At 34.3% G+C, this 27,377-nt stretch overlaps 1 protein-coding gene across 9 annotated transcripts in view; it reads right to left on the reverse strand.

Annotated features, from left to right (window-relative positions):
- Positions 1-6,277: 6,277 nt before the first annotated feature.
- The window catches only part of PPP1R12A (protein phosphatase 1 regulatory subunit 12A), a 142,782-nt gene continuing 121,682 nt past the window's right edge, over positions 6,278-27,377 (reverse strand). For 4 of the 9 annotated variants that reach the window (XM_006774709.2, XM_006774706.2, XM_015571118.1 and 1 more), the window contains 7 exons: positions 25,987-26,052; positions 21,927-21,943; positions 20,153-20,288; positions 18,137-18,241; positions 15,426-15,473; positions 11,407-11,457; positions 6,278-8,707 (listed from right to left, as the gene is read on the reverse strand). In XM_006774709.2, coding sequence (XP_006774772.1) covers positions 8,621-8,707; positions 11,407-11,457; positions 15,426-15,473; positions 18,137-18,241; positions 20,153-20,288; positions 21,927-21,943; positions 25,987-26,052 — 510 coding nt within the window. In that variant the 3' untranslated portion in view covers positions 6,278-8,620. The other 5 variants (XM_006774707.2, XR_001515724.1, XR_001515725.1 and 2 more) reach the window with 5 other exon arrangements.

The following is a 27,377-nucleotide window of genomic DNA, read 5'->3' on the forward strand; positions in this document are numbered from 1 at the left end:
GAACTGATGTGTTTCTTTGATACCATAATGATGACTCTAATAGTCCATTTTTCCATTTCTAACTTGGTGTCAGGAGTCTTTGCAAGTTTTACTTTTGATTAAATGCTTCCCCTTATGAAACTTAACCTAGGTTTCCTAGTACAGTTATTCTCAATTTATAATCTGATTCTTATCTCTTATAAAAATAATTTTATAATTTAGCCCTGGCCAGTTGTAGCTCAGTTGGTTGGGCACCGTCCCGAGCAACAAGAGGTTGCCAGGTTCATTCCTTGTCAAGGCACATACCCAGGTTGAGAGCTCAATCCCTGGTTGGGGGTGTGCAGGAGCCAGCAGATGGGTATTTTTCTCTCACATGGACTCTTCTCCCTCTTCCTTCTTCTTCTAAAAATCAATTAAAAATTTCTATAAAAATTTTACAATTTATAGGTAAAAGTAGTAAAGTTCTTGAAGGATCAAGTCTATCACCACCAAGAAAGTGTAGTGCACAGCTGTGGTCAGTAAATGTCTAAGCCAAGTCCTTCATCTAGCTCCTTGGTGCCCCTCTCCCCCACTACTCTTCTTGCTCACTTGTCCATAACCACATCAGCCTTACTGTCTGTCAAACACTTGAGAACATGTGCACCCCTTGGCTTTTGCTTTTGTTGCTCCCTCTGGTTGGAAATTCTCTTTTCCCAGATGTCTGCATTTTTTGTTCTCCCCTTCTTTGAGTTGTGGCTCAAATGTTACTCTCTCAGTGAGGCCCTCTCTGACTAGCTCAGTCCTGAAATCACCCATCCTTCTCTATTCTTTCCATATTATCTTCTAAATTAGGGTACTTGCTTATCTTCAATTCCCCTCGTTGAATGTAACCTTCACAAAGCAGGGACTTAATTTTGCCTGTTTTGCTTCAGGGTTTATCGCCACCACAGAGGCAAATGTCAGGCATGTACATGCTAACAAGAACTTATTGAATCACAGAGACAAGTTTGCAGGAATCAGAATGTTTATATTTAACTAGAGGTCCAGTGCACGAATTCGTGCATGTGTGGGGTCTGGCCACCTGCCCGGATGGGGGGCTGATTGGGCTGGGCCTGCAGGGGAGAAGGGCCACACATGGGCAGCTGGCCGTCCGCTCCCGCTCCCTATGTGCAGGGTGGGTGTGGGGAGGGTAAGAGCTTATTGTAGAGTAAAATAAATAGCTTAAAAATATTAAAACCAGAAAACAAAGCTATGCATAGGGTCTGATACACAGACAATACTAAAATTCAGCTCCCTTCCTTACTACTGGTCACAGTAAAGCAAGTACTGACACCAGAGTTGCAGTCTAGCATGGAGTAAGAATGAGATGGCAGGACTCTGATTTTAAATAAAGGAATAGATGAGGCTATAAAACTCTTATGCAGAACATTATGTAACAAGATTAGTGTAATGTGGAGGCTGATAAATGGTCCAGATGACCTCACATTTTGAGTACTATGTAAATTTTAGAAGCATCCAAATTAGTGATAATCCTGACATTCCAACAACTATAAATTTTAATGGAAACAAGGACTATTGAGAGCAGCAATTAACAACAAATATATTCTATGGCAAATGCATTTGTATGTTACACCTATAAACTCCCTGCCACTCTCCCCTATTTTTTTTCTCTGCTAACAACTATTGGAGTTATAAATAGATTAGATTCACATAAGTAGTCAGTGTTCCTGGTACCCATCAGATGTGACATAGTTACAGAGGTGTACTTTTCCCTACTTTCCAATGATTGAAGGAAGTTCTCCAAAATCTACCTCGATCTTTTCACCTTACTGGTCCCAGAGTTAAAAAATTAGGCATTTATGGTAACTATGTAAATTATTCCAAAATTTTGCTTTAAAATATTCTAAGACAAGCATGTCAAACTCGCGGCCCATGGGCTGCATGCGGCCCACAAGGAATATTTTTGCAGCCCAGTCAATAAAACGATATGCAAGAAACATTTTAATAAAAATTTCATACTTAACAAAAGAAAGATAAACAATCCAATAAAAAAATGGGCAACAGACCTAGATAGACACTTTTCGAAAGAGGACTTAAAGAAAGCCGAAAGACATATGAAAACCTGCTCAAAGTCACTAATTATACGAGAGATGCAAATCAAAACGACAATGCGTTATCATCTCACACCTGTCAGAATGGCTATCATCAACAAATCAACAAACAACAAGTGTTGGAGAGGATGCGGAGAAAAAGGAACCCTTCTGCACTGCTGGTGGAAATGCAGACTGGTGCAGCCACTGTGGAGAACAGTATGGAGTTTTCTCAAAAAGTTAAAAATGGAACTCCCATTTGACCCAGTGATCCCACTTCTAGGAATATATCCCAAGAAACCAGAAACACCAATCAGCAAGGATATATGCACCCTTATGTTCATAGCAGCACAATTCACCATAGCTAAGATCTGGAAACACACAGAAAGTCCTTATTTAGAAGCAAGTCTCTTTAACTCTGGGAGCCTCACATTCTTGACCTCAAAAATGGGAGTTGTAATGCCCCTACCACAAGCATGTCAAATTTGCAGCCTGTGGGCTGCATGCGGCCCACAATGAATATTCTTGCGATATAATAATAAAAAAAGAAAAAAAATTTCATAACTTAATTTTTATAATATCCTGTTACACATAATTATTTACAAACTACAATGTTTGCTAATGACTGATTACTATAATCCTGTTGCATTCATTTCCCTTACGCACCTTACGCATAGGCGCACCATTTCTCTCCACTAATACTAGCAGTGAATATTTTAGCAGCTGATAGCCACGTCATGAACTTTGTACTGACTTGTTTGGTATTCGCAACAGGAAATATTTCGCTTTTGGAGAACAAGAAATAGGTTTATTTGCATTACACTTATTAATTTGTGCAGTTATCCAGTGTCTGGTAAGTTAATGTTCAAGAAAAAAATATTTTTATTAAAATGTTCTATTATTTTATGTTAACAATTACTCATTTATTTCAGCCCCCTGTATTCAGCATGTCTCTATCGAAATAAACCTGTTTCTATGAAAATTGAAGATTTTGTTTTTTTGCGGCCCACATAAACTTAAACCTTGTTTATTTGGCCTGTGCTAGCCTTTGAGTTTGACATGCTTGTTCTAAGACAAAATAATACTATTAACATTTTCTTTTAATTAATCCTTACCCACGGATATGTTTTAATTAATCCTTACCCAAGGATATGTTGATTCTAGAGCGAAAGGGAGAAAGAAAAATGTTGATGTGAGAAACATTGATAGGTTGTCTCCCACATGTGCCCTGGGGACCAAACCCAGAACCTGGGTACGTACCCTTACCAGGAATCGAACCTGCGATCCGCCCATGCAGACAACACTGCAACCACTGGGCCATACCAGCCAGGGCAATACTATTACATTTTTTAATACCACAAGATTGTTTGGAATTACTAGTTATCAGCTAGTAAAGCTGAGATTTACATCTACACCTGAATCCAAAGCTTTTTCCACCATGTCAAGTGTTTAAAAATCGGTACCCTAAATCTTAGCTCTATGGACCCCTTTACAAAAGTCTGATTCAAATTGTGTGCTAAAATGCTCTTAAAAAGTTATAAAAACAATACTTAGACACATGCACAACTGCAAAACACTAGAGAGCACTTATGGTCTACTTATACTGCCAAGTGACCTTATTTTTGTGTGGAGCTTTTCCTGCCCTATACCTGTGTTTGATATTCTTTAGGGCAGAACATATTCACTCATATAAAATAGTGTAGTACCAAAACACTGGCTTAGCACATTTATTATAACAGCAAGTGCAGATAAGGTGCATCTACTCAGCAGTACTCTAAAACCCATACAGTAACAAATGAGGGGGTCATGCTGTCTTATAGAGGCCTATTTTGAGTACTTTCTTTTGGGGTGGGGTCAACTCTATGGGTAATATAAAATACACATTTATCTGTTTTATACATTGGTATCCCACATTTTTTCCTTGGAGAAAAACTTGCTGCTAAACCACAGCATATTAATGTTACTTGGGAATAAAAGATTCTTGGGAATTAAGCTCTGATCAATTTTTAAAAATCTGTTTTTGAAGAATGCAAAAGAAGTTCTTTTGCATATTGGTATGTGAAAATCTTTTACAAACTTATAATGGTCTGTCGGGTATAGTTAGAATTTATACCAGGGAGACAACTGGCTCCTTGGGCAATAAGACATTAATATTTAAGTCCCATTAAAGAGCAAGTGGTTTAGTAACAGTGGGCCCTAACTAGATGTGGGGGTGAGGATGGCGTATTAGAGGGAAAAAACACACACCAAGGAACACATTTCCCAAGGACAACCAAGTATTTTAAGCCTAAAATATAGACTCATAGGTGATTATGCAATTTCATGCAAATAAACCATCATACCGACACCGTGGGAAAAGTCCTCGATTAAGAACTGGCAATAAACAATAACCAACACTAAATTGGGTTAAGAGCTCTATTCTGTATGAGGCTTGGAATGTTGAACAGTTAATAATCTATAAATCTTAGCTTTCTCACATATAAAATGAAGATAGACTTTATCCAATCTGTTTTAAGGATCAAATAAGGTAGACTACTGAAATGGACTTGTATCCGAACAAATCTTCAAGAAAAATTGAGTGTAAGGAAGGGAAAGTAAATCTTTCTTTTCTATTCCCATTCTCTCAGTTCTACAAAGTACAGACCCACAAGGACAAAATACAAACCCTACTACCCTGGGTTACTCGGCAGAATCTACTTATATTGTTCATTTCTTCAAAATATTCCCCCTTCTTTCTCTTCAGCCTTTAAAAATGAAAATGTAGTAAATTTTTGTGACCTAGATGTTTACTAAAATGTAAGCAGTAAAAATCTTGGATAACTTAGCTCAAAAAACCTTACACCTAATAAAATTATAATAAGGTAGCCGAAACCGGTTTGGCTCGGTGGATAGAGCGTCGGCCTGCGGACTGAAAGGTCCCAGGTTCGATTCCGGTCAAGGGCATGTACCTGGGTTGTGGGCACATCCCCAGTGGGAGATGTGCAGGAGGCAGCTGATCGATGTTTCTCTCTCATCGATGTTTCTAACTCTCTATCTCTCTCCCTTCCTCACTGTAAAAAATCAATAACATATATTTAAAAAAAAATTATAATAAGGTAGAATTATTTATGTGACCTGATTATAGAACCTTAAACTTCTGACTCCTATGTTTTTATTTTGAATTCATTACTTTGTAATCCGGTCACTTTGTAGGCATGGGACAGCAATATGATACTCTCCACACCACTTGCCTAAGAAAAAGACCACTCTGTTTAAATAGCACTCAAAAAACCTTTCCAAAATGTAAGTCAAGAAATTTAGTTATATATAGAATAAAATAGGAAAATAAATATTTCATTCTATACCCAATCCTCTCGACAGCAGCTCTCATATGCACATTATCTGTTGAACATGCACATTCAAGGTACACAAAGACCACACATACACAACTTGGAACATCACAGAAAAGATTGCTTATCAGCCAGCTTTCATCTTTGCAACCAACGATTTTCACGAGCAAGATATGACTAAAGGATAGTTAATTAACATGAGATTTGCTCTGTATTCTGCTAATATGAAAAAGTGAAGGACGACCCACAAGGCTATTACATCCGATGAGAAATACATGATCCTAGTTTGAAGAATATTTGGCACTGAGTGTTGACACTGGGAATCAGGACTATTTCAAATCAGCCAGGATTAAATCTTGAAGCAAGATAATACAGCCTAATGGATTAATGAATATCTACTTTGCTTTTTTATATGAATACTCTCCTAGAAAGTTCTATAGCTGCTTTTCATTTGGTTTTGAAGTATTGGCATGTGGAATTATTTTTTTATGGAGGACAGACAACAACTGTAAAATCTATCATTCTGTGAGCATTGCACAGGGAAAGTACTGGGAAGTAAAAAAGAAGAGAGTCCAATTCTCGTATTGATTTAAACACAGGCTTATTATAAATCCTCTACCAAAGTTCCCCACTGAAAGTGCCTCTTACCTAGTTATATGTGTTAGTAGATTGGGGTTAATAAATCTAGGTTGGAAAATGATCTAATATTTTACATCTCAATGAAATATTATCTTTATCTGTATCTCAAGCCGATGCTTGCAGCTAAGAAAAAGCACAGGTTTAATTTAGAAGCCACCAAATGTTTATGCAAATGAAATATTGTGCTACAAAGCTACTACCTTGAAACATTGTTAGCATTATTTTTTACCCACTTATCATAAAAAACTAGTTCTCAGATTCTGCATACAGACAGCTTTATGTAAAATATATAAACATTTGTCCAAATTGGTACACAGATTGCATAAACAAGGCAATTAAGACTGCATTTACAGATGTGCATGTACAATGTTATGCAAATTGTCACAATATTACAATTTCAAAAATTATTCAAATTGGAATCAAAGTAAAGCAATTAGTGAAAAAATACCCATGCAGAATTTAAATGTCTCAGAACAAAATTTAAAATGTCTCAGTAAAAGTTCACACATTTAAAATAGTTTTATTCATTTTATTTGTATATGTCAAAATACATTTTTATTTCCAAAATAGTGGGTTTTGCAACTAGTTTCATGCAGAAACAAGGTCTGCTCAATACTACCAATAAAATCAATATAGCACAGTAGCTGTTCAGTTTTAGATACAAAGAATAAATAACCTAAATACAAAACACTAAAATATTAGAAACATGTATTTAATCATTCTTCACAGGCATCCAAACTTCACAAATATAGTCCTTAGCATGCCTAACTGTTGTGCAACCAGAACATGTTGCAGTCACTCAAACTGATCAATTATCTGGATATTTTACGTCCATATAAGACCATGGAAATTCTCTATATTCAGACCCACCATTCATACAGTTCAAATATAACCAAAAATAAAAATTCCCACAACTATCCTTGTACCTTTAAAAATCAAGAATCCTGAGCTTGGTAGTAAGAGCATAACCTTCTATCTTCATAAAACCAATCGAGAGAGAGGACATGAAATCCTGCTTACCAAAACACCTTTTCCCAACCCCAAAGTAATCTAAAATAGGCAGTAGAACACAATGACCTTTTAAAATGAAGGGGTACAAATTCACATTTGATATAGTATACAATACAATCAATATTACAATTAGCTACTTTAAGCTTTACAATGTACAATGTATTCAAATGGCTGAACTGTTCAGTGGTTAAGGAGACAGTTATGTGCCCGAAAGATGTAATATTTTTTGCATGGTTTAATGAAAATATAAAAGCTATTTGTCCAAATAAAAGCCATCTCCATTATGTACTTGGTTTTACTTTTTTTTTTTTAAAGGCCACTGAAATGTATAAAATGGTCTGAACATCATGATGGTATAGAAGTCAATGCCTCTTCGCATGGCAATAACAGTGCATTTAACATTAACTCACGGTTAAGTCTGCAAATGATTTCATAGCATTACTTTGGCTAGCACAACAGTTTTAGACAGCACTCAGATAAATATCAGTATGTGAAATGTGAAGCAATTATCTTATGCAACTTTAATTATGGTTGAATACTATCAAAAACTGAAAATAAGAGTAAAGCACTTTACAGTAGAAAACTTTTATAAAGATAGGGCTCCACATAATGTGTTACTTTTAAAGTCTTTATATCACATTGTTAGCAAATTCAGTTTTTAACACTATGATGGAGTAGCCTACTTTGCACTAACAGACATTTGAAATAAGAAATAGTCAAGCATGCCATGGTGTTCTAAAAATCAAAACAATACACTTATTTATATATACAGCATCACTCAGTACCTGCTAAAATGAATGTGAAGATTATAGAATCTAACATCTTGTACTACAATAATAAAAAACAAACAAACAAAAAAGTGACCAATGAAGGCAGAAAACAGGACTTAAAAGAACCTAACCTCAACTGACTTTAAAGCATTCATATAAGAAATAAATGCAATATTGCACAAATAGTGAAAGCAAATGTTCCACCAAGCAGTTCAGTTCCAGGTGGGACACAACACAGCATCCGCCTAATACATGAGCCTAATACATGACAATGACCTCAGAAGAGCAAGTGTTCTTTTCTGTAAGTGAAAAAGCCGTGAAAACATAGAAAAGTCTGCCACATGAAGCATTACAAGGAAAAACATACAAACCCAAACTTAGATGTAAAGCAAAAAAAATTTAAATATCGAAAAACTGGAAACGGTGGCACATCAAAAATGTTGAATAACTGTCTTCTGTGAGAGCTGCAAGTTTTTGTTGACACAAAAGTATTTATGTACAACTAAGGCTTACTGGTTAAATATCTGAGGCATATCTGGCCTTGAACACTTTCCTTATATGCTGGAGCTGTAAACAAGTTTTCTCAGTCTTTAAAAAAAATCTTCTCAGCAGCTGCATTAACATGAAACAATGGTCTTGATACAAGAAAAAAAAACAAAAAACAAACCCAGAAAATTTAAACAAAACTCCAAGATAAGAGGGCATTTGGCAGGATATCCAGAAATGACAGTCTCCAAAGACTCTTTCCAGGTTTCCAGTGACTGTCAATTATGGTCCACTGGGTTACTAATATGTGCAATTCCATTATTTGCTGCTTTTTATTTTATTTGGAAAGTTTGCTTATAACTCTGATCAAGGCCCCATTTTCGTCCTTTAGCCTCTGGTTGTCTGCTTTTAGGTCTGGTAACATCTATAAGGGGAAAAATGAAGAAAAAGTTTTTCCTCAGTAAAAATGTAAAATATTATTCTTAATAACTGTTATATTTTCACCACAAGACACATGAACAAGCTTTGTCAGTTATATATTTTCCTAGTGGCTAAAACATATAGCAGGACGTAAAAAAAACACCAACCCCCAACTTGTGAAGCTCATTAGTTGAATAAATGATGGAATGAACAGCTTATTCTCCCAAAGTTATCAGTTAAAATGTACTAAGTCACTTGATATTATGACCCACAAGCACACCATATTAGAACAGCCAGGAAAAAGGAAGCCTGTTTTTGTTAGGCTAAAATGGAGCTGAAAGGGAGCTCCTTTTAAGAGTTCCTGTCAGTATTAAACCAAGGCTTTTTGCTCAATTTACTTCAGAGCTCAAACCATAACACTTAGATATTTCACAAGAAAATCATCATATTTGGGAAAGATTTGAGGGAGTTAGACTTGTTCTAAATTTTTAAAATTCTTTAAAGGATTCGTATATGGTACTAAGTTTAAGTACCTAGTACAATGTCCGAAACTAGGTGCTCATTAAATGACAACAAAGCAATTATTACTATTATGAGATAGAATAAAATTACATATAAGCAAAAGTAGTAAGCCTGTATTTATAAAAATGTTCAAGAATAGAAAAATTTAATAATTTTTCTTAAATATAAAAAAACCAGTTATTTGGAGCAAACAGAGAAACACACCCTCACATTCTCAAAATAAAGCAAATCCATTTTCTTTTTGCAGACAAACTGAACGAGAGGGTGAAAATATTGTAAGTGACATGGATTTTCCACCAAGTAGAATGATTTAAATTACATGTGCTCTGCTAGATTTGCTAGGAAATGAAACAGCTTATATTTTGGACATTAAAGCATACTTCTTAAGATATTTAGCAAAATATAAGCAAAATCTATATGAAAAGTTAAATTTTATGTGGACCCAACCAATTCTTACCTGTGTTCAAAATGTATGGATATAAAATACAATAATCTGAAGTTTATGTATGAAGTTTATGTATTAAGAGAACTAAGTGAATATTAAGATGGCCCTTACTGAAAGTGACATTTTGGAAAACAGATGATGCATGCTTTATTTTCATCTTCAACATATATTATGTGTACAACACGTTACATTATGTACCATTTTCTTTCTAGTTAAGAATTTAATATTTGTAGAGCCAAAATGTGTACAAGCTTTGTGAAAGTGCAGACAAGTCTTTTACTTAAATTCCAAAATCATTCTCTAAGTTTACTGTAGTTTAAATATAGAATTAGTGACACTTTCTAACATTCTGAGAAGCCATGCATAATTAAGGTTATATGATAAGCTCCAGACAAAATGGCATTAATTTGTAAAAGTGAACTCAAGACACGCTTACTAATACAAAAACACCTGCCTGGCTCTACCAAGAAGAAATGATGAAACTATAAATTATAGGTTCACAGACTGCAGTTTCCTACACAACCCTGAGCGCTTGGCTACCACTCTTGTCAAGGCCCTATTCTCAGTCAACAGTCGTTCATTTAACTCTCTCAGAGTTTGAATTTGCTTTATTTGATGCAGGTTCTGCAGGAATCAGAACATAAAGAAATAAAAATAAAAAATAAGAAAATGGAAAAGAATACAATAAAAACATAAAGAATCACAGACAATGAATATAAGAAAAAATTAATTCTTAAAAAATATTCCATGAGCTCTGCAAAGATATACAGTGTAGTCCTAAAATTCCGTATCAAACAAAATACATAAGCAAATAAAATCCAAAAAATTTGTCTACAAAGGCACTCAATAATAATGTTCTATGAAGTAATCAAATAATTTAATACTAAAACACTTAAATCTTGAAATTCTAGTTCTATGGGCCCAACTTCCTATTCATTAGTTTCTAATTCATAGTGTGAAAGAGATATTTTATGCAAGACAATGTGATAAGACTTAATGAATTGCCCTGACCGGTTTGGCTCAGTGGATAGAGCGTCGGCCTGCAGACTGAGGGGTCCCAGGTTTGATTCCGGTCAAGGGCATGTACCTTGGTTGCGGGCACATCCCCAGTGGGAGGCGTGCGGGAGGCAGCTGATTGGTGTTCCTCTCTCATCGATGTTTCTAATTTTCTATCCCTCTCCCTTCCTCTCTGTGATAAATCAATAAAATATATTTTTTTAAAAAAAGAGTTAATGAATTAACTATGCTGTTTTTTCTTTTTCTGCAAAGAGTGTTCCTCCCAACATACAAAACAAATAGTTATTTCCATAGGAAATGCAGAATTTGATAAAATATAGCTCTGCTTGTCTACTATTTTAATACCCTTTATTTTCAAAGGAGAATATTTTTATATTGAAACATCTCCACCATTTATTCTCTAAGAAACAGAGCATGTGAATGCGAAGAACAAATAATGAATCCCAAATCTTATAGTCATTATTGTCTAATATGTTCTGTACCTGAATATCAAAAGTTCCACAAAAATTCATTAACGAAAAGATATATGTGTTAAGTACTTTTTTAGTCCACCTATGATCTGGATTTAGGAAGAAAGAGAAGCTTGGATATAGATAAAATCACAAATTGCATAAACAGCCTTGAGAACAATCACTGTGAACATAACACCTATAACAGTACTGTAAAATTTGAGTTCCTAAACAGCACTATGTCTCATAAGTAGCATGGTTTATACTTACTTTGAGCTCTTCTTCCATTTCAGATATTCTTCTTTCTAGAGCTCTTCGTTCCTAGGTCAATTTAAAAGAACTACATTAAGTATATAATAATTATATTCTTACGTTCTCTTCTAAATTGTGAAATAGTGCCACTTGAGAATCAAAAATCAAATCAGGAGCAGTGTAGAAAAAGGTGTGATGCCAGTGATGTGTAAAGAGCTTTCCAATATTTGAGAAAGAAATATGAAAGTCATTATTTGCATTACTTTCTATAAGCTCTTTCTTTAAAGCTTTGACTTTCTGGTAAGATGCTACATAACATCTTCAAACTATTTTAGCTCACGTAAAATGCAAGGATAGAGTAAACCAATACTGAAGACTTAGGATTGTATAGGAAAAAAACAAAAACAAAAAACTCACACAAAGATGCAATTATTCTATAGTGTTAGAAGCAGAAAAGCAAGAGCAAACGTGCCTAAAATACCTGTACTTTAAAATTTCCATAGGATTTAAGAGAAGTTCATCTCTTCCACCCAAATTATTTACTAGCCATTATTTACCCAATTGACTTCAAAGCTTATTCAGTTGATACTGTGTAGCATTAATGCAGTGAATCTAATGAAGAAGCAACTGCAGCATTTTATTTTACATTACCTTATTTCAAAGAGTGACGGGCAAAGGCAACATACATTTTTGCAGTGTACTGTTTTATACTCCCTCAAATAATAAGCATTCTACGGTGTTATGCAAAAAAGCAAGCAGCAATAATTAATGTGCTATAAAACTTTGGTTAGGTCATACCGCCCAGAAGATACTGACTCTTGCCGGTCACCTTTCAGATACAAACCATTTAAATTACTTTAATTATACCGAAACTACTTCCAAGACATTCTTTCCCAGATTAATAATTAATGTTCATATTTAGTGAATCAGTACATTTACTGTAAATGTTAATGTTTTTAAGGGTATGTAATTTAAAAAAATAGATGAAATCTTATTAGTTTGATAAGTACCATGTTATTCTATTATCAGCATGTTATTTTCATAAACAGACCTTTCTCCTAGTTAATAATACAGCTACGACAAATTTATAAAAAACAATGAACTTCTCAAAATACTAGGACATATGTCATATTTATTTCTTATTAATTTTTGAAATACCAGAAATAGCATAATAGTATATTTTTCTCCTACTCATAAGTAATTGCCCCACCACCCTCAATTTTATTAGGTGACTTCAAGATTTTAACTACTTAGTGATAAAGACAAGAACACCATACTAAATTGCCTTGTTGCCCAACTGACAACCATAAAGTTATAGGAACTTCTTATGTCTGACAAATAAACTTACTAACATTAAAAATATGGTTATGAGAAAATGCATGTAAAGTGCTTACCCCAGAATCTGCACTTAAGAAAGTGCTGAAGGAGTGTTAGTAGTTATTATTAATACTATCACTATCAATGTCTGTTAAATTGAGAATGAATTAGCTACTTTGTAACTTATCTGCATTTGACAGACAGAAGAGGTCAGGTGAGAATGTCAGAAAACAAAAATATGTATCGTGTGCCTAAGCTTAGGATAAACATAAAAATAGCAGTTATCTCTCATGACAGGGTGATGGATGATTTTATTTTTTTCTTTTGCTAAATTTTTTGTAATAAGGATATATTTTTGATTAAGTTATCTGCCTTTTCATCTCAACCATAATATGGATAACAGAGGAGTGGTTTTTATTTCTACATGTTAGATATAAAATTCAATAATAGTTCTATTGTGAAAGAATATTAAATTTAATAAAATAAGTGATTCAAATTTTAGCAATTAGTTATACAAATAGTTTACACATACACACACACACTTTTTTATTGACAGATTTGAGAGAGAGAGAAACATTGATTTGTTGTTCCATGTATTTGTGTAATCACTGGTTGACTCCTGTATGTGCCCTGACCAGGGATCAAACCTGCAACCTTAGTGCAACAGGACAATGCTCTAACCAACTAAACTTGGCCAGGGCACCAAAATTTTTTTAAATGGTCTAGAACAGTGGTCAGCAAACTCATTAGTCAACAGAGCCAAATATCAACAGTACAAGGACTGAAGTTTCTTTTGAGAGCCAAAATTTTTAAACTTAAACTACATAGGTAGGTACATTGTTAGTAACTTAATTAAGGTACTCCTAAGGCTTAGGAAGAGCCACACTCAAGGGGCCAAAGAGCCGCATGTGGCTCGTGAGCCGCAGTTTGCCGACCATGGGTAGAACAGTGGTTCTCAACCTTCCTAATGCCGCACCCTTTAATACAGTTCCTCATGTTGTGGTGACCCCCAACCATAAAATTATTTTCGTTGCTACTTCATAACTGTAATTTTGCTACTGTTATGAATTGTAATGTAAATATCTGATATGCAGGATGTATTTTCAGTTACAAATTGAACATAATTAAAGCATAGTGATTAATCACAAAAACAATATGTAATTATATATGTGTTTTCTGATGGTCTTAGACGACCTCTGTGAAGGGGTTGTTCGACCCCCAAAGGGGTCACGACCCACAGGTTGAGAACGACCGTCTATAACCTTAGTTGATTTGGCTCAGTGGCCACTAGAGCATCAGCCTGAAGACTGAAAGGTCCTGGTTTCTATTCCAGTCAAGGGCATATACCTCAGTGGCAGGCTCAATCCCCTGCTCTGGTCATCCCCTGCCCTGGTTGGGGTGTGTGCAGGAGGCAACCAATCGATGTGTCTCTCTCACATGGATGTTTCTTTTGCCCTGTCTTTCCCCCTCCCTTCCACTTTCTCTAAAAATCAATGGAAAAATATCCTTGGGCAAGGATTAACAACAACAACAAAATGGTCTAGAACATAATTTTTTAAAACTACTGAAAGCATAATAAAACAAGTAGTTATTTCAAGATACAATTTAGTAAATGGCACAGACACTAACAGATTATTTATGGACTCTGACTCTGTATTTTAGTATAATTTCTCTCTCTCTTTTTTTCAGTCAGAATGGTAAATTGGCTATTTTTAAAATGGAATGAGAGAAAATGTTTTTATATCAACTGCTTCTAATTATTTATTCTTTGATCTAGAGATCATAGATGCCCAGGATGTAATTTCTTCTTTGCTTGAAACCTTACAAGTCACCACTCACTTGCATTACAGATACTCTTAGAGCACTTGTCCTTTAACTTTTGATCTTTTATACATTTTCAACTGCTCAGACTAAACTTGTAGAGTTATTCCTATGACCCTGAGCAATAAAAATAATAAACAGAGTGAAATGAAAGTGAATATATTAGAGCCAGATAAAAAATTTAGAAAGACATAAAATGGCAAAAGAATTTCCTTATAATCATTTTTTTGTTTAAAAGATTTTACTTAAATACTTAAACTCAAAATGAAATAAATATTATTAAATTAACTTTTAAAAGAATTTGAAAATTTGATGCTCACTGAAGCTTTAAAAAAATTACTTCAAGAATGAAAGTATTTTAATTTTGCAAAGAATTAAACGAAATGTATGCATGATTACAATGTTTTCAGTATATTACTATAAAAATCAAAGAGATAAATGGTATCTCAAAAATATCAGATTCACTAGCATAATGTGTGCTTACATTTCAGAATTAAGGCAATATATTTTTAATCAATTAAAAGAATAATATGACAAATTAAGTCTTACTTAATAAGACAATTTCACACCTACAGATACCCCACAGACACCCCAAAGAAGGTAAGCTAGAAAACATTCTAATTAAATTTAAGAGTATTAATTTAAACTCATTAAAACTACCATCCACAAAAACTAAAGGGAAGAGAACTACTGTTGCTTACACAAAACAATAAAATGGGAAAATGATCTATAATAATAAAAGCATAATATGCTAATTAGTCCAACGTCCTTCCAGGCGGCCTTCAGGATGAAGCAGGGGCTGCGAGGGAAGCCGGTGCTGGCAGCTGGGGGAAGGAAGGCCTACTCTTGCACGAATTTCATGCACCAGGCCTCTAGTATTCAATAAAATGGACACTTACCCTTTTTTCCATTTCCAATAGTGACCTATCAGTATATCTTTCTTGTCTCTGCAAGAAAAGTAAGAAATATATAAGGGATATAAGTGTAATGAAAAATAAACAGGGTGTGTGTGTCATTTCAGTTGTTTATTGTTATAAATCAAATTCAGAATTTCTATCATGATGAAACTGTTTCAGCTAATCCTTATTTCTTTCTGAAATTTAAATTTATATTTTAATTGCAAGAAATTTAAAACAAAGGCTAATATATATACCAGTTCAGAACATGAAATGAATCCTAAGAATGCTTAAAAGATTGAAGAATTAAATTACATTCAAAAGCACCTGGAATAAATCAGAAATAGATGGAACAATGCCATCAAGTAGACATTAAATAAATTTTAGATTGAAAGTTAGTATTTTATTGGGGATTTTTTTCCATATAACAACCTTTTAGCAATTTTATGATTCATTTACCAATTTCTTAGGTTAAAAACATCAACTTTTGTTAATATTTCTGATAAATATTCTTGATGTCATATTAAAATCAGATTTAGTAAATGTGGTGAATTGACATTTGACAAAATTTATCAAACGAGTTTCTGGCCCTGACCAGTTTGGCTCAGTGGATACAGCATCGGCATTTGGACTCAAGGGTCCCAGGTTGGATTCCAGTCAAGGGCACGTACCTTGGTTGTGGGCACATACCCAGTAGGGAGTGTGCAGGAGGCAGCTGATTGATGTTTCTCTCTCATCGATGTTTCTAACTCTCTATCCCTCTCCCTTCCTCTCTGTAAAAAATCAATAAAATATATTTAAAACAACAACAACAACAAAAAACCAGTCTGGTAAGTTAACCTATTTCCCTCTCTTGGAGACTGTATATGGAGGAAGGTGGCTGAGCTAAGGCAGGATTCAAGGATTCTAGAGTCCATTGGCTAAATACTATCAAATACACCCAAACTTCAAGATTTTTAGTAGATATTATAATAGTTACTAAATCTCTAGACCTAAAACTATTTTCAGAAAACTAGTTATATTTTCATGTACAGAGGCTCATTAAGCTACTAATGTAACCTGAAGAATGATGACATTCCAGTTTACTATGAAGCTTAAGGATAAGCCAGCAAGTTTTAACTTGTATAACATTCTAAGTTTTTGATATGTCACTATGAAATGTGTTCATTTACTTCTCTGTGTATCTTTCCCGCCCCCCTACTTTTTAATTTAAAAAAATATATTTTTATTGATTTCAGAGAGAGAAGCATCAATGATGAAAGAGAATTATTGATCAGCTGCCACCTGCACGTCCCACACTGGGGATTGAGCTCGGGCTTGTGCCCTGACAGGGAATTGAACCATGACCTCCTGGTTCATAGGTCAACGTTCACTGAGCCACACCAGCTGGGCTCCCTCCCATTATTAAAATTAAATTTATTGGGCTGATATTGGTTAATAACATATATGAATTTCAATTCTATAATACATCAAATGTATATTGCTCACCACCCAAAATCTTGTCTCCTTCTGTCACCATGTATTTGACGCCATTTACTTCTAGTAAGCACCATACTTATTTGTGTCTAAAGTTTGTCTGCTTTGTTTGTTCTGTGTATCTTTACAGTAAAATCTCATTAATTAATAAAATCTGAAGAGCCTTCATAACCTCATAAGGTTAGCTTGGGCCCTAGAATTTTAGCACAGCTTGCATTCTGCATAGACAATTGCTTTACAACATAATAATGGCTAACAGCAACAATAAAAAGTGGTAACAAGTACAAGTTCAACACAGAAAATTAATTTTAAAAATTATGAAAAAGATGAGTGTAAAAAAGAGCCAAAGAAAGTATGCAGTATAATTTTTCGAATTTTAATCAGTGTTTTCAACCTGGATTCTAAGAGTTGTACTGCAGAAATGTGCTTATGCTAAAAAATCCCATGTGAAATTTAAACAAGTTTGTTTTCTTAACAATGACAGGATCCCTTAGAGCCTCTGACATATAAATAGACCCTGTAAAATCTCTGAGATGTAGAATATATAGTATTTCCCAAGTTTCTTGGATCACAAAGCTTTTTTTTTTTTGAAGTGGGGGCAGGAGGAGGAGAAGGGAATGTGTCTATTACTGTCTCCCAGGACTAGTGTTCCAAGAAAGAGCTTGGGAAACAATTCCTAGACCTTACACATCTTAGAAAAAATGAACAAGGTTTTTAACTCTGCTTAGCTATCCCAATTTTCTTGTCTAAAATACTCTCCTCTAGGCTATTGCATAGAAGGAAGGCAAAATGAGTTATAACTACAATTATCTTCTTCCAGTATCACTATATCACATCACCATTTTTTGAATAGAAAATATTTATAATGAATAAAAATTATTATAAGGAAATGTTATAGCTTTAAGGAGATTCTGTATAGATGCTTTCAATGCCTTGCTACATTTGGTATTCTGGAAATAAGCACTTAAATCTTTCATGTACTACATAAGTATTAAAAGGCTTAAAAATTTTAGACTTTCCATTATGAGGCTATACTTATAGATTTTCAATTCACTTAAAAAAAGGTAGATAAAATGATCATTAAGCTGTATTATATTGTTTCTTTCTGACTAATAAATAAGCTATTATCAGTAACCAAACCTATGTTTAGAACACTAGAGAACACTGCAATGTAATCTTTTGGATAGAATAAATCACAACCATTGCCTATAGAGTAATGGAAGGAAAAAGGTTCAAACCTGGGTAGCCTTTTCCAACTGCAATTTAAGATCTGTCAGTTCCATGTTTGTATCATGTAGCTGTGCTTTCAGCTTTTCATTTTCAGCTAGAATTTGTTCATAAAGCTACAAAAATAAGGGAAGAAGAAGAAATTACTTTTGTGCCCTAATAGTTTAGTAACATTTCCTATTGATTACTTCACAATATTAAAACTTGTATAGAAAGATTAAGGTAACATGAGGTTTTAAAGGATACATTAAAATATATTTTAATGCTTTGTGGTTGCAATGCAGACAGTTTTGATTACACAGGTATATTTGTTCTACATAAACTCTTAGAAACTAACTCTAGTATTTAAAATAAAAGCACTAAAAAGTCAGACTTTTGAGTATCCATTAAAGAAATTCAGTTTTCTGATAAAGAGGGACAGTAACTGCACAGTAATAGCTGGAGCTCAGGAGACACTGTGATTTTTACTTGTGGTCTTTGAGCTTTTCTGCCTATCATGCCCTCTTCAATTCCTCACAGCAAGAAGTATCAGTTGCATTTATCATTATATTTGTATTATTTTTTCTAAAGTTAAAAGACAAGTGAAATATATCTTGAATACTCACAGAATGCCTGAATTTACTACTTCTTTTTCTCTCATCTCTACTACTACCACGAAAAATGGCGATAATATTCTTAGCTAAACTATTCTAATGCTAGACTTACTCTCCTGACCTCCATCTAATCTGTTTTGTATGTAGCAGCAAATTAACTTTTCAAAATGACAATCTCAATTTTCATATACCAACCATTCCATTAACACCTCCATTTAATACATTAAAAACCCTCTAATGGCATCCCAATGTTCTCAGTAGAAGGATATCCTTAAAATAGCCTGTAAAGCACCATATGGTTTTTGTCCCAGCCTACACATCTAGTTGCAATCTCATACCACTATCCCTTCCGTTAACTAGCCCTAATGAAAATTTAACTACTTCAATGTATCACGTACCCTTACACCATCAGGTCTATGTGCCTGCAGTTCACTCTCTCTGGAACACTTTTTTCTCTCCCATTTTTGCCAGTTAACTACTAATCATCTTCCTGTTCTTTTGCTCCAGTTTCACTTCCTTAGGAAATCCATTGTCAGGCACTGACACTTTCCTTTATAGATTCATTTATAAAACTGTTTCCTTACTGTATAAAACTTTATATAACTTTGTTAACACTTTATAAAACTGTTTCAGAATACTTGTTTTAAGGTATACATACATTAGTATGATTGTAATGTCTGTCTCTCCCAATACATGGAAGATACCCACACAAGCAGGGGCAATATCTCCATCTACATTGCCCATGAGTGGAAGTTCACTCCTGTAACACAGTTCAGTGTTCACTTCTTTACTGAAAAAAAGAAAAGTGACTGAATCTTATTCATAATGAAAACTAACCTTTCTGGTTTGGCTTGTAAGAAAGTGGGTAATTCAAACAGCTGCCAAATACCTGGGAACATATACAAATTCTACAAGCCTTCTTTTTCCCCAACATACTTCATCAGGTTTATTCCAAGCTCATAATATGAAGAATTGTGACAATCAGAATCCTCGATTATTGACTTTCCATTTATTTCTTAATTACTTCCCCCTTAATCATTAACAGCAGTTGAGCTACCACAGTTTTTGGCTTACTAGGAAAAACTATATTCTCCTAGCAAAAGTTGCATTCTTTGGCTGCTTCCTAGTAACAAAGAAGTGTGTGTACATGCTTGTATACACACACGTACACCCTGCCCCAAAGCCTCTTTTCAGCTAAGTCACAGTATCAGAGTTACTGGTCTGAGACACTTAAATGTAAAATAAAGTCTTGGGCACTTTCCTTTCCTTTAAAAAACAAACAAATGAACAGCTATTTATATTCTACTTACCATCAATTGCTCCAAACTAAAAATTAGAGTAAAATATTGATTTCATTATGAGTTTCTAGGAATATCTCAACATATATATCTTAACAAACAGATTATTTTAAATTAAACTAAATAACCCAAGTACCTTTTTAAAGTCAGTTGAGTCATCCTTTTCTAGCCTGCTACTGTAAGGTTTTCTTTCTTCTAAGTAACTGTATGATCCAGAGCGACCCAGCAAGGAATCATACCGATCACTAGCTGACGTAGAACTGGTTTCATATCTTCAAAAGATGAGTTTAAGTCAAAATCTTTATTATAGGCTTTCACAACTTACATCAACACACATCCTACTATATATTAACTTGATAGTCCAAATAGTAGATAACATTCTCCCTCATTTGTTATCTAATCAATTTTTATAATATACTAGAGGCCTGGTGCCGTGCACGGGTGGGATCCCTTGGCCTGGCTGGTTATCGGGGCCAATTGGGACCGGCCAGCTAGCGGGAGGGACCACAGGAGGCTGGCCAGCAGTGGGAGGTTGGCTGTGGAAATGCCAGGGGGCAGCTCCTGCATTGAGCGTCTGTGCCCTGGTGATCAGTGTACATCATAGTGACCAGTCGTTTGGTTGACTGGTCGTAACAGTCACTTAGGCTTTTATATATATATAGATAATAAATGCGAAGTTATTTTTAATACTACTAATTTCCATTTTTTGGGGAAGAGATTCAATATTTCTATATCTAAAAGTCAAACTTGGTTTCACATTATGATAAATTATTTCAAAATTTTTAAATTGTACATTTTTTTTCACATTTTATCATCTTTGAAATCAGAACATGGCTTACAACTGATGGGGTATTATAATTTAACTAGAGGCCTGATGCATGAAATTTGTGCAAGGGGCTCAGCCGCCGCCAACACGGTGGCTGCCTTAGCCCCCGCCTGCCATGGCTTCGTCGAGAAGGACGTCTGGTCTAATTAGCATATTATGCTTTTATTATTATAGACTAGAAGCCCAATGCACAAGATTCATGCACTTAGGGGGGTCCCTCAGCCTGGCCTGCGCCCTCTCACAGTCTGAGAGCCCTGGGGGGATGTCTGACTGCCGGCTTAGGCCCGCTCCCCATGGCTGCCCTTGGCCCTTGCAGCCCTGGTTTCGCCCAGAAGGTCATTTGGCTGTCTGGTCTAGTTAGCATACTATGCTTTTATTATTATAGATTGGTAGCAGTTTTTTTATTTTTAAAGTGGTATATAATTATGCTTTAAAATTATAACGTTTTTTATTTGATGAATTAATAACAGTCTATTCAAAGTGATGGATAATAGATTTGTAAATAAGAATTCTCTTCTTATCTGGTTCTGAATTCAGGGTACATTTTTTAATAATGCCTCTACATTTCAACTCAATACAATTATCAGTACATAAAAACTTATTCCTGGTATTACAAGGCTTTGGATAACAATTATGGTAAGGAAAATGGAATGGAGATTAGATTCAAGGAAGTTCTCTAAAAAGATCAATAATTTTGAGCTGGATGACATTTTTTAGTGTTTGCATGGCTTTGTTTTACTTAAAAGCAAATATGAGAGAAGATTCTGAATACCTAATGAAATAAATTTCTGGTGGGTTTCATCAGACTCTGTTGTTAATAATAACATAGTCATTATTGAAGTAACTTAGGAAGCTTAGGAAAACTTAAAAGTTATTGTTGTAAAGATAAGAAAAATCATGACTTACTGGGACTAAGAATTAGAAGTAAAGACTTTGACAAAGACAGTTACTAGGTCATCTAATTATGGATAGATTTTTACTACTCAAAATATTTTATCAACTTACAAAATCCATAAATATCTAGCCACATAGTTTTTAGAGAGAATGAAAAGGAGAAGGTAGTAAAACAAAAGGTAAAACATACCTAGAAATGGAATCCGTCTAGAAAAAAAAGAAGAAAAACAGAGATACTAAATTTTATGCTTCATTAAAGTAACTTGTTGATTAATCAAGTAAATTTAACATAACATACTGTTTTCACACTATTAAACTAACATCTAATTACTATATCTGTTTTAACTTTAACATGGTTGTCCTTAGACAGAAGTTCAACAACACAGTCACTGTTTATTTTTACATGCACAATATTATATAATTACATTGGGCAATTTATGGTCAATTTTTTTTGTGAATGCCTACAAATTCCACCATATATTATTTTTTTAAATAGAAAAAAAATAGACCAAGACACATATCCATTACTATACCCACTCAGCAGAAAAAAAAACAAAAACATACTTTAATTAAAAAATGTCAAGTTTACTATGTGCTAATTCTAACAACTACTTTTCTCATTTTTCTATTTTTGAGGCAATGACATGAGAAACAAACAAATGAATACCTAAGGTATTTTATATATAACAGTATATACATATTTCATTTAAAATTTACTTTCTTGAAAGCCCAGCTATATGTCCTTTAAAGTTTAGAAATTAGAGGTAGAAAATTATAATTATTTAAAAAATTTCCAAACAAGTGGTATGCTACATTGAAGTTCCAATAACTCTTCTTATCTAAGTTGTGTAATAATTAATAGTACAAAAATAATCTTACTGAGTTTGGCGGGTGTGGCTTAGTGGTTGTGGGCTGGATCCACAGTAGAGGCCATGCAGGAGGAAGCCAATCAACGATTCTCACTCATCATTGATGTTTCTATCTCCCTCGCCCTCTCCCTTCCTCTCAAAAATCAACAAAAATATTTGTATTTTCCTATTACATTTATCTTCGACTGCACCATAACATTACTGGTTCCTTTGGGACAGTTTGAAGTCTAATTCACAGACTAAGAATGTCTTACTAAGTTGTATTTAATTTTTTTTGCAAAATCAATTTTTCATGTTTCCTATTTTCTTTTCTTTTTTTTAAAATATTTTTTATTGATTTCAGAGAGGAAGGGAGAGGAAGAGAGAGAGATAGAAATATCAATGATGAGAAAATAATTGATAGGCTGCCTCCTGCATGCCCTCTACTGGGGATTGAACCCGCAACCTGGGCATGTGTCCTTGGCTGGAATCAAACCTGGGACCCTTCAGTCCGCAGACTGATGCTCTATCCACTGAGCCAAATCGGCTAGGGTACTTGTTTCCCAGTTTCTGATGTAAAGCTTTTTTTAATTAATTTATTCTTTAGTTATATAACAATAATTTTGAAGTTAAAATTTAATTTTCAAAATATTCAAATTTATAAGTTACTAAGAGTATAAGTATAGCATGAAAGTTCCCACCACAAAAAATTATTTTTGTACCTTTGTGTGGTGATGGATGTTTACTAGACTTAATGTGGTGATTTCTCAATATATACAAACATTGACTTATCATTCTGTACACCTGAAACTAATATGTTATATAGCAATTATATCCTAATAAAAAAGGCGCAGAAATAAAAAAAAAAGATATGTGTACATATCAAACAAAAACATCACATCTCACCTCACAGTTTGCACTCTGATTCACTGATTTAAACTTAAAAAATAAAAACTCTATGCAGTTACTGAATTCACTCATATTCTATTTCTTTTCTTTAAAAAATCATGGTGTTGTCATTGTTTTAAAAATATATATATTTAAATTGTGGTAAAAACATAACTTTTACTATCTAAATTAGTTTTAAGAGTATAGTTCAGTGGTTAACTATATACACAATGTTGTGCAACAGATCTCTAGAACTTTTTTTCTAGCAAAACTGAAGCTCTAGACCCACTGAATAACTCAATATATCTCCCTATCCCTAACCCCTGGCCACCACAATTCCACTTTATGTTTCTATGAGTTTGACTACTTTAGATACCTAATATAAGGGGAATCAAACAGTATGTCCTTTTTTGAGACCAGCTTATTTCACTTTATGATGTCCTTGCTCTTTGTGCTCCAAAATTCTTTTCCAAGTAAGAATACCCTTTTAATTTTTCTGATTACAGTGCCATAAGCTCATACAAAAGCACTGCAATATAAAAAATTTCTCTAGCTGCTCTGTCTGTGGAATAGCCTACTCTCTGGTTCACTTCCTCACTAATAAACCCTTTCACTTTAAATTCTAAAAAAATAAGAAGTTTCTCTATTAATTCCCCATCCCTCAAATCCCTTAGTTAACTTTTATACACATATCCATGTGAACACATAAAATATCTATCTATGCAAATACATTTTATTTAATCTATTCATTACCAACAGACGTTCAGGAGTGTTTTCAACATTTTGCTTAAAGAGCCACATTGTTATGAACACCACTGTAGATTTATCTTTACAGTAGAGGCCCAGTGCACGAATTCGTGCACCAGTGGGGTCCCTCGGCCTGGCCTATGGGACTGAGCCGAAACCGAATCTCCAACATCCCCCAAGGCGTCCTGGATTGCAAGAGGGTGCAGGCCAGGCTGAAGGAACCCACTGGTGCACGATCAGGGCCAGGGAGGGATGCGGGAGGTTGGCCAGCTAGGGAGGGACCACAGGAGGGCTCCAGGGCATGTCGGCCGCACCAGCCAGGCCGCAGCAGCAAGCTAACCTACCGATCGGAGCATCTGCCCCCTGGTGGTCAGTGCACGTCATAGCAAGCGGTTGAGTGGACTTAGCATATCATTAGCATATTACGCTTTGATTGGTTGGACGGCTGATTAGATGACTGGATACTTAGCATATCAGGCTTTTATTATATAGGATAATTCAGTCACTTCTAGATTTCTAGAACTGAATTGCTAAATTTAAAGGCATAAACTTTTATGCAAGGTTTCTGTATTGTATTGCTAAACTAATCCCCAAAAAGGATACATTTATTACAATCCTAAAATCTTCTATGAAATGCCTATTTCAAAACTATGCCAAATCTGATCATTATTAACCTCTGCAATTTTATTTTATATTATGTCTTTGATTATTAATGAAATTAAGTACATTTTCAAGCTGCTGGCCATCTGTATTCCTTCTTTTGTAAATTGATACATTTTATGTATTATGCCCCAATTATTTTTTCACTGTACAAATTTATACAGTACAAATACTAATATACAGTACAAATACTAATCTTTTAAATGTTAGAAAAAAAGGCTAAGATTCTTTTCTTCTACCTGAACAAAAAACATGTCTCTGTGTTTTAAACATGTCTTATTAAGGGCTTCTTTTCTGACATATTATAGTTTTACATGTTTAAATAATCAAATCGAAAAAAATTTAAATCTCTTAATCTTTTTTTATGGTTTCTTGCTTAGTGTCACATTTAAATTCTTAATTACTACTGTCACTTATATAAGTATTACCATACAACAGCTTAATGAGAGCAAATCATAATAACCCATGTAACAAAAGCCCCAGTTTTGAAGTAATAATAGTATTATGATAAAGTAATTCAAATTCTCTGTGATAAAATTTATTAATTTTCTTTAAAGATATATTCTGAAGGCAGACAGCTTGAGCTTCACATGCAATTCAGAATTTTCAAGATTGTTGAAAAGTCCTTTAGAGATACTAAATTTCTAAACAAATATGAAGAAAATTAAAAAGGGCTATGGCCTTTTCCAGAACATAACTGCATTTTAAAAAACTAAAATCTGGGTCTGGTAATTTATGAATATTCTTTAGATACTTCTCTTTGCTGAAGGGTACTATTCTATTTTTGTTTTTCTTTTCAACTTTGAAGACTTATTTACATGCAAGAAACAACATTTACCTTAGAGTATACAGTTTGATGAGTTTAGACAGTTGTGTATATCCATAAATTCAGTACAATCAAGATTCAGAACATTTTCACTGCCTCTAAAATATTCTTTGCGCACCTTTCCAGTCCTTCCACCCCAGATACCAGCAAACTACTGGTAAGTCTATCCCTAGCATGAAGGTACAGTGTGGAGTAACTGTCTTTCATGGATAAATATAAGCACAAAAAGTAATACCCAGAAAATAATACATACTTCAAAATCCAAAAAATAAAGGTTTTACCTGAGTTTCTTTCTTATTGGATCCCTCTTCTGTATCTGATTGTTGCTCTTGTTCATTTTCATCGCTCTAAAATAGACAATTTCATACAGTTGATATTTACATACTTTAGGGCTTTTCTGATTTAAAATGGCCTTTGTGAAAGATCTACCAGGGAAATAAATCAAAAAGTACACTGATTTTTAAATGGACATTTTTTCTACCCTATTTTTCCGGCCTATTTGTTAGCATGGCATCATCCAAGTAGTTTAGCATACATGGTGAAGAAAGGCAATCTACCTAACAACCTTATAATAGGAATGAGGAAGCCAGAGGCCTAGCATGAGGAAGGAGATAGTCCATTTTATATTTTAACTAGAGGCCATGGCAACTCAGCACTGACTGCAGGACTGACTTCCAGTCGGTCGAGCCTTCGGTCGTTTTGGATGTTACAGACCCTGGGGTTTTTATATATTAGGATAGTACTGCATGTACTTCAATCATCAATATAAGTACTATTTAGTCATTCAACTATAACAAGGCAACAAAAATAGTTAAGTCATGATCTTAAGCAAGAAAAGCTGCATTCTATAAGCCCAGCAAGATTTATTCAACAGTGCTAATATGTTTAGGTCATTAATCTATCTGGAAATTCGTTTGGAGTTTATAATACACCAAACAGAAAATCAGTTTCAGCATATTAAAAACCTAGAATCCCAGACTATAGGAATATCCTATTAGAAGGTCTTGAACATCTCAACAAGCCTTAAAGGGTTGAAAGAAAAGGGAAATTTGCATTCAAACATATGTCTTAGGCTCACCATGAAAACATCACGGGCTTTACAATTAGATCACTCAAGAGTCACATTGGTATAGCTATTTTTAGCTATGTGACTTAGGGCAAACTTATTTTAATTTCTCTGAGCTGCAGTTACCTTACACATAAAAATAAGGAAATAAACTTTATAGAATTGCTGTGAGGATTAGTGAGAATCTGTACAAGCTATCATTTTGGTAACTAGTAAAAATTGTATGTGAACACAGGCTTGGAACAGGAAAAATCAATGCTGCTGCTGCTATTATTACTAATTAATATATATATATTTTAATTCCATATCAAGGACTAATTGTCTTTATACATTGTAGCTTCACGGGAAAACACAGGAACTGAAAATTAAAAAAGGGGGAAAGCTTCGAGGTCCTGAAAAGTAGTAGCTAAAAAAAAGGAACCTACTAATACAATAGAGCAAAAAGCTGCCCAAGTGCACACTACCCTTTCTTTTTGTATGTTGTATGATAGATTGTGGCTATGAAGGGGAAAGGAGGGCTCTGCTTTGCTGGCTGATTAGAACACAATTCAATGCAGGCTCAAATTAAAAAGACAAGTGTTGCCAATATGGATTTCAGGAAGGACC

Source organism: Myotis davidii, unplaced genomic scaffold (assembly GCF_000327345.1).
Source record: "Myotis davidii unplaced genomic scaffold, ASM32734v1 scaffold26, whole genome shotgun sequence".
Taxonomy (NCBI): Eukaryota; Metazoa; Chordata; class Mammalia; order Chiroptera; family Vespertilionidae; genus Myotis; species Myotis davidii.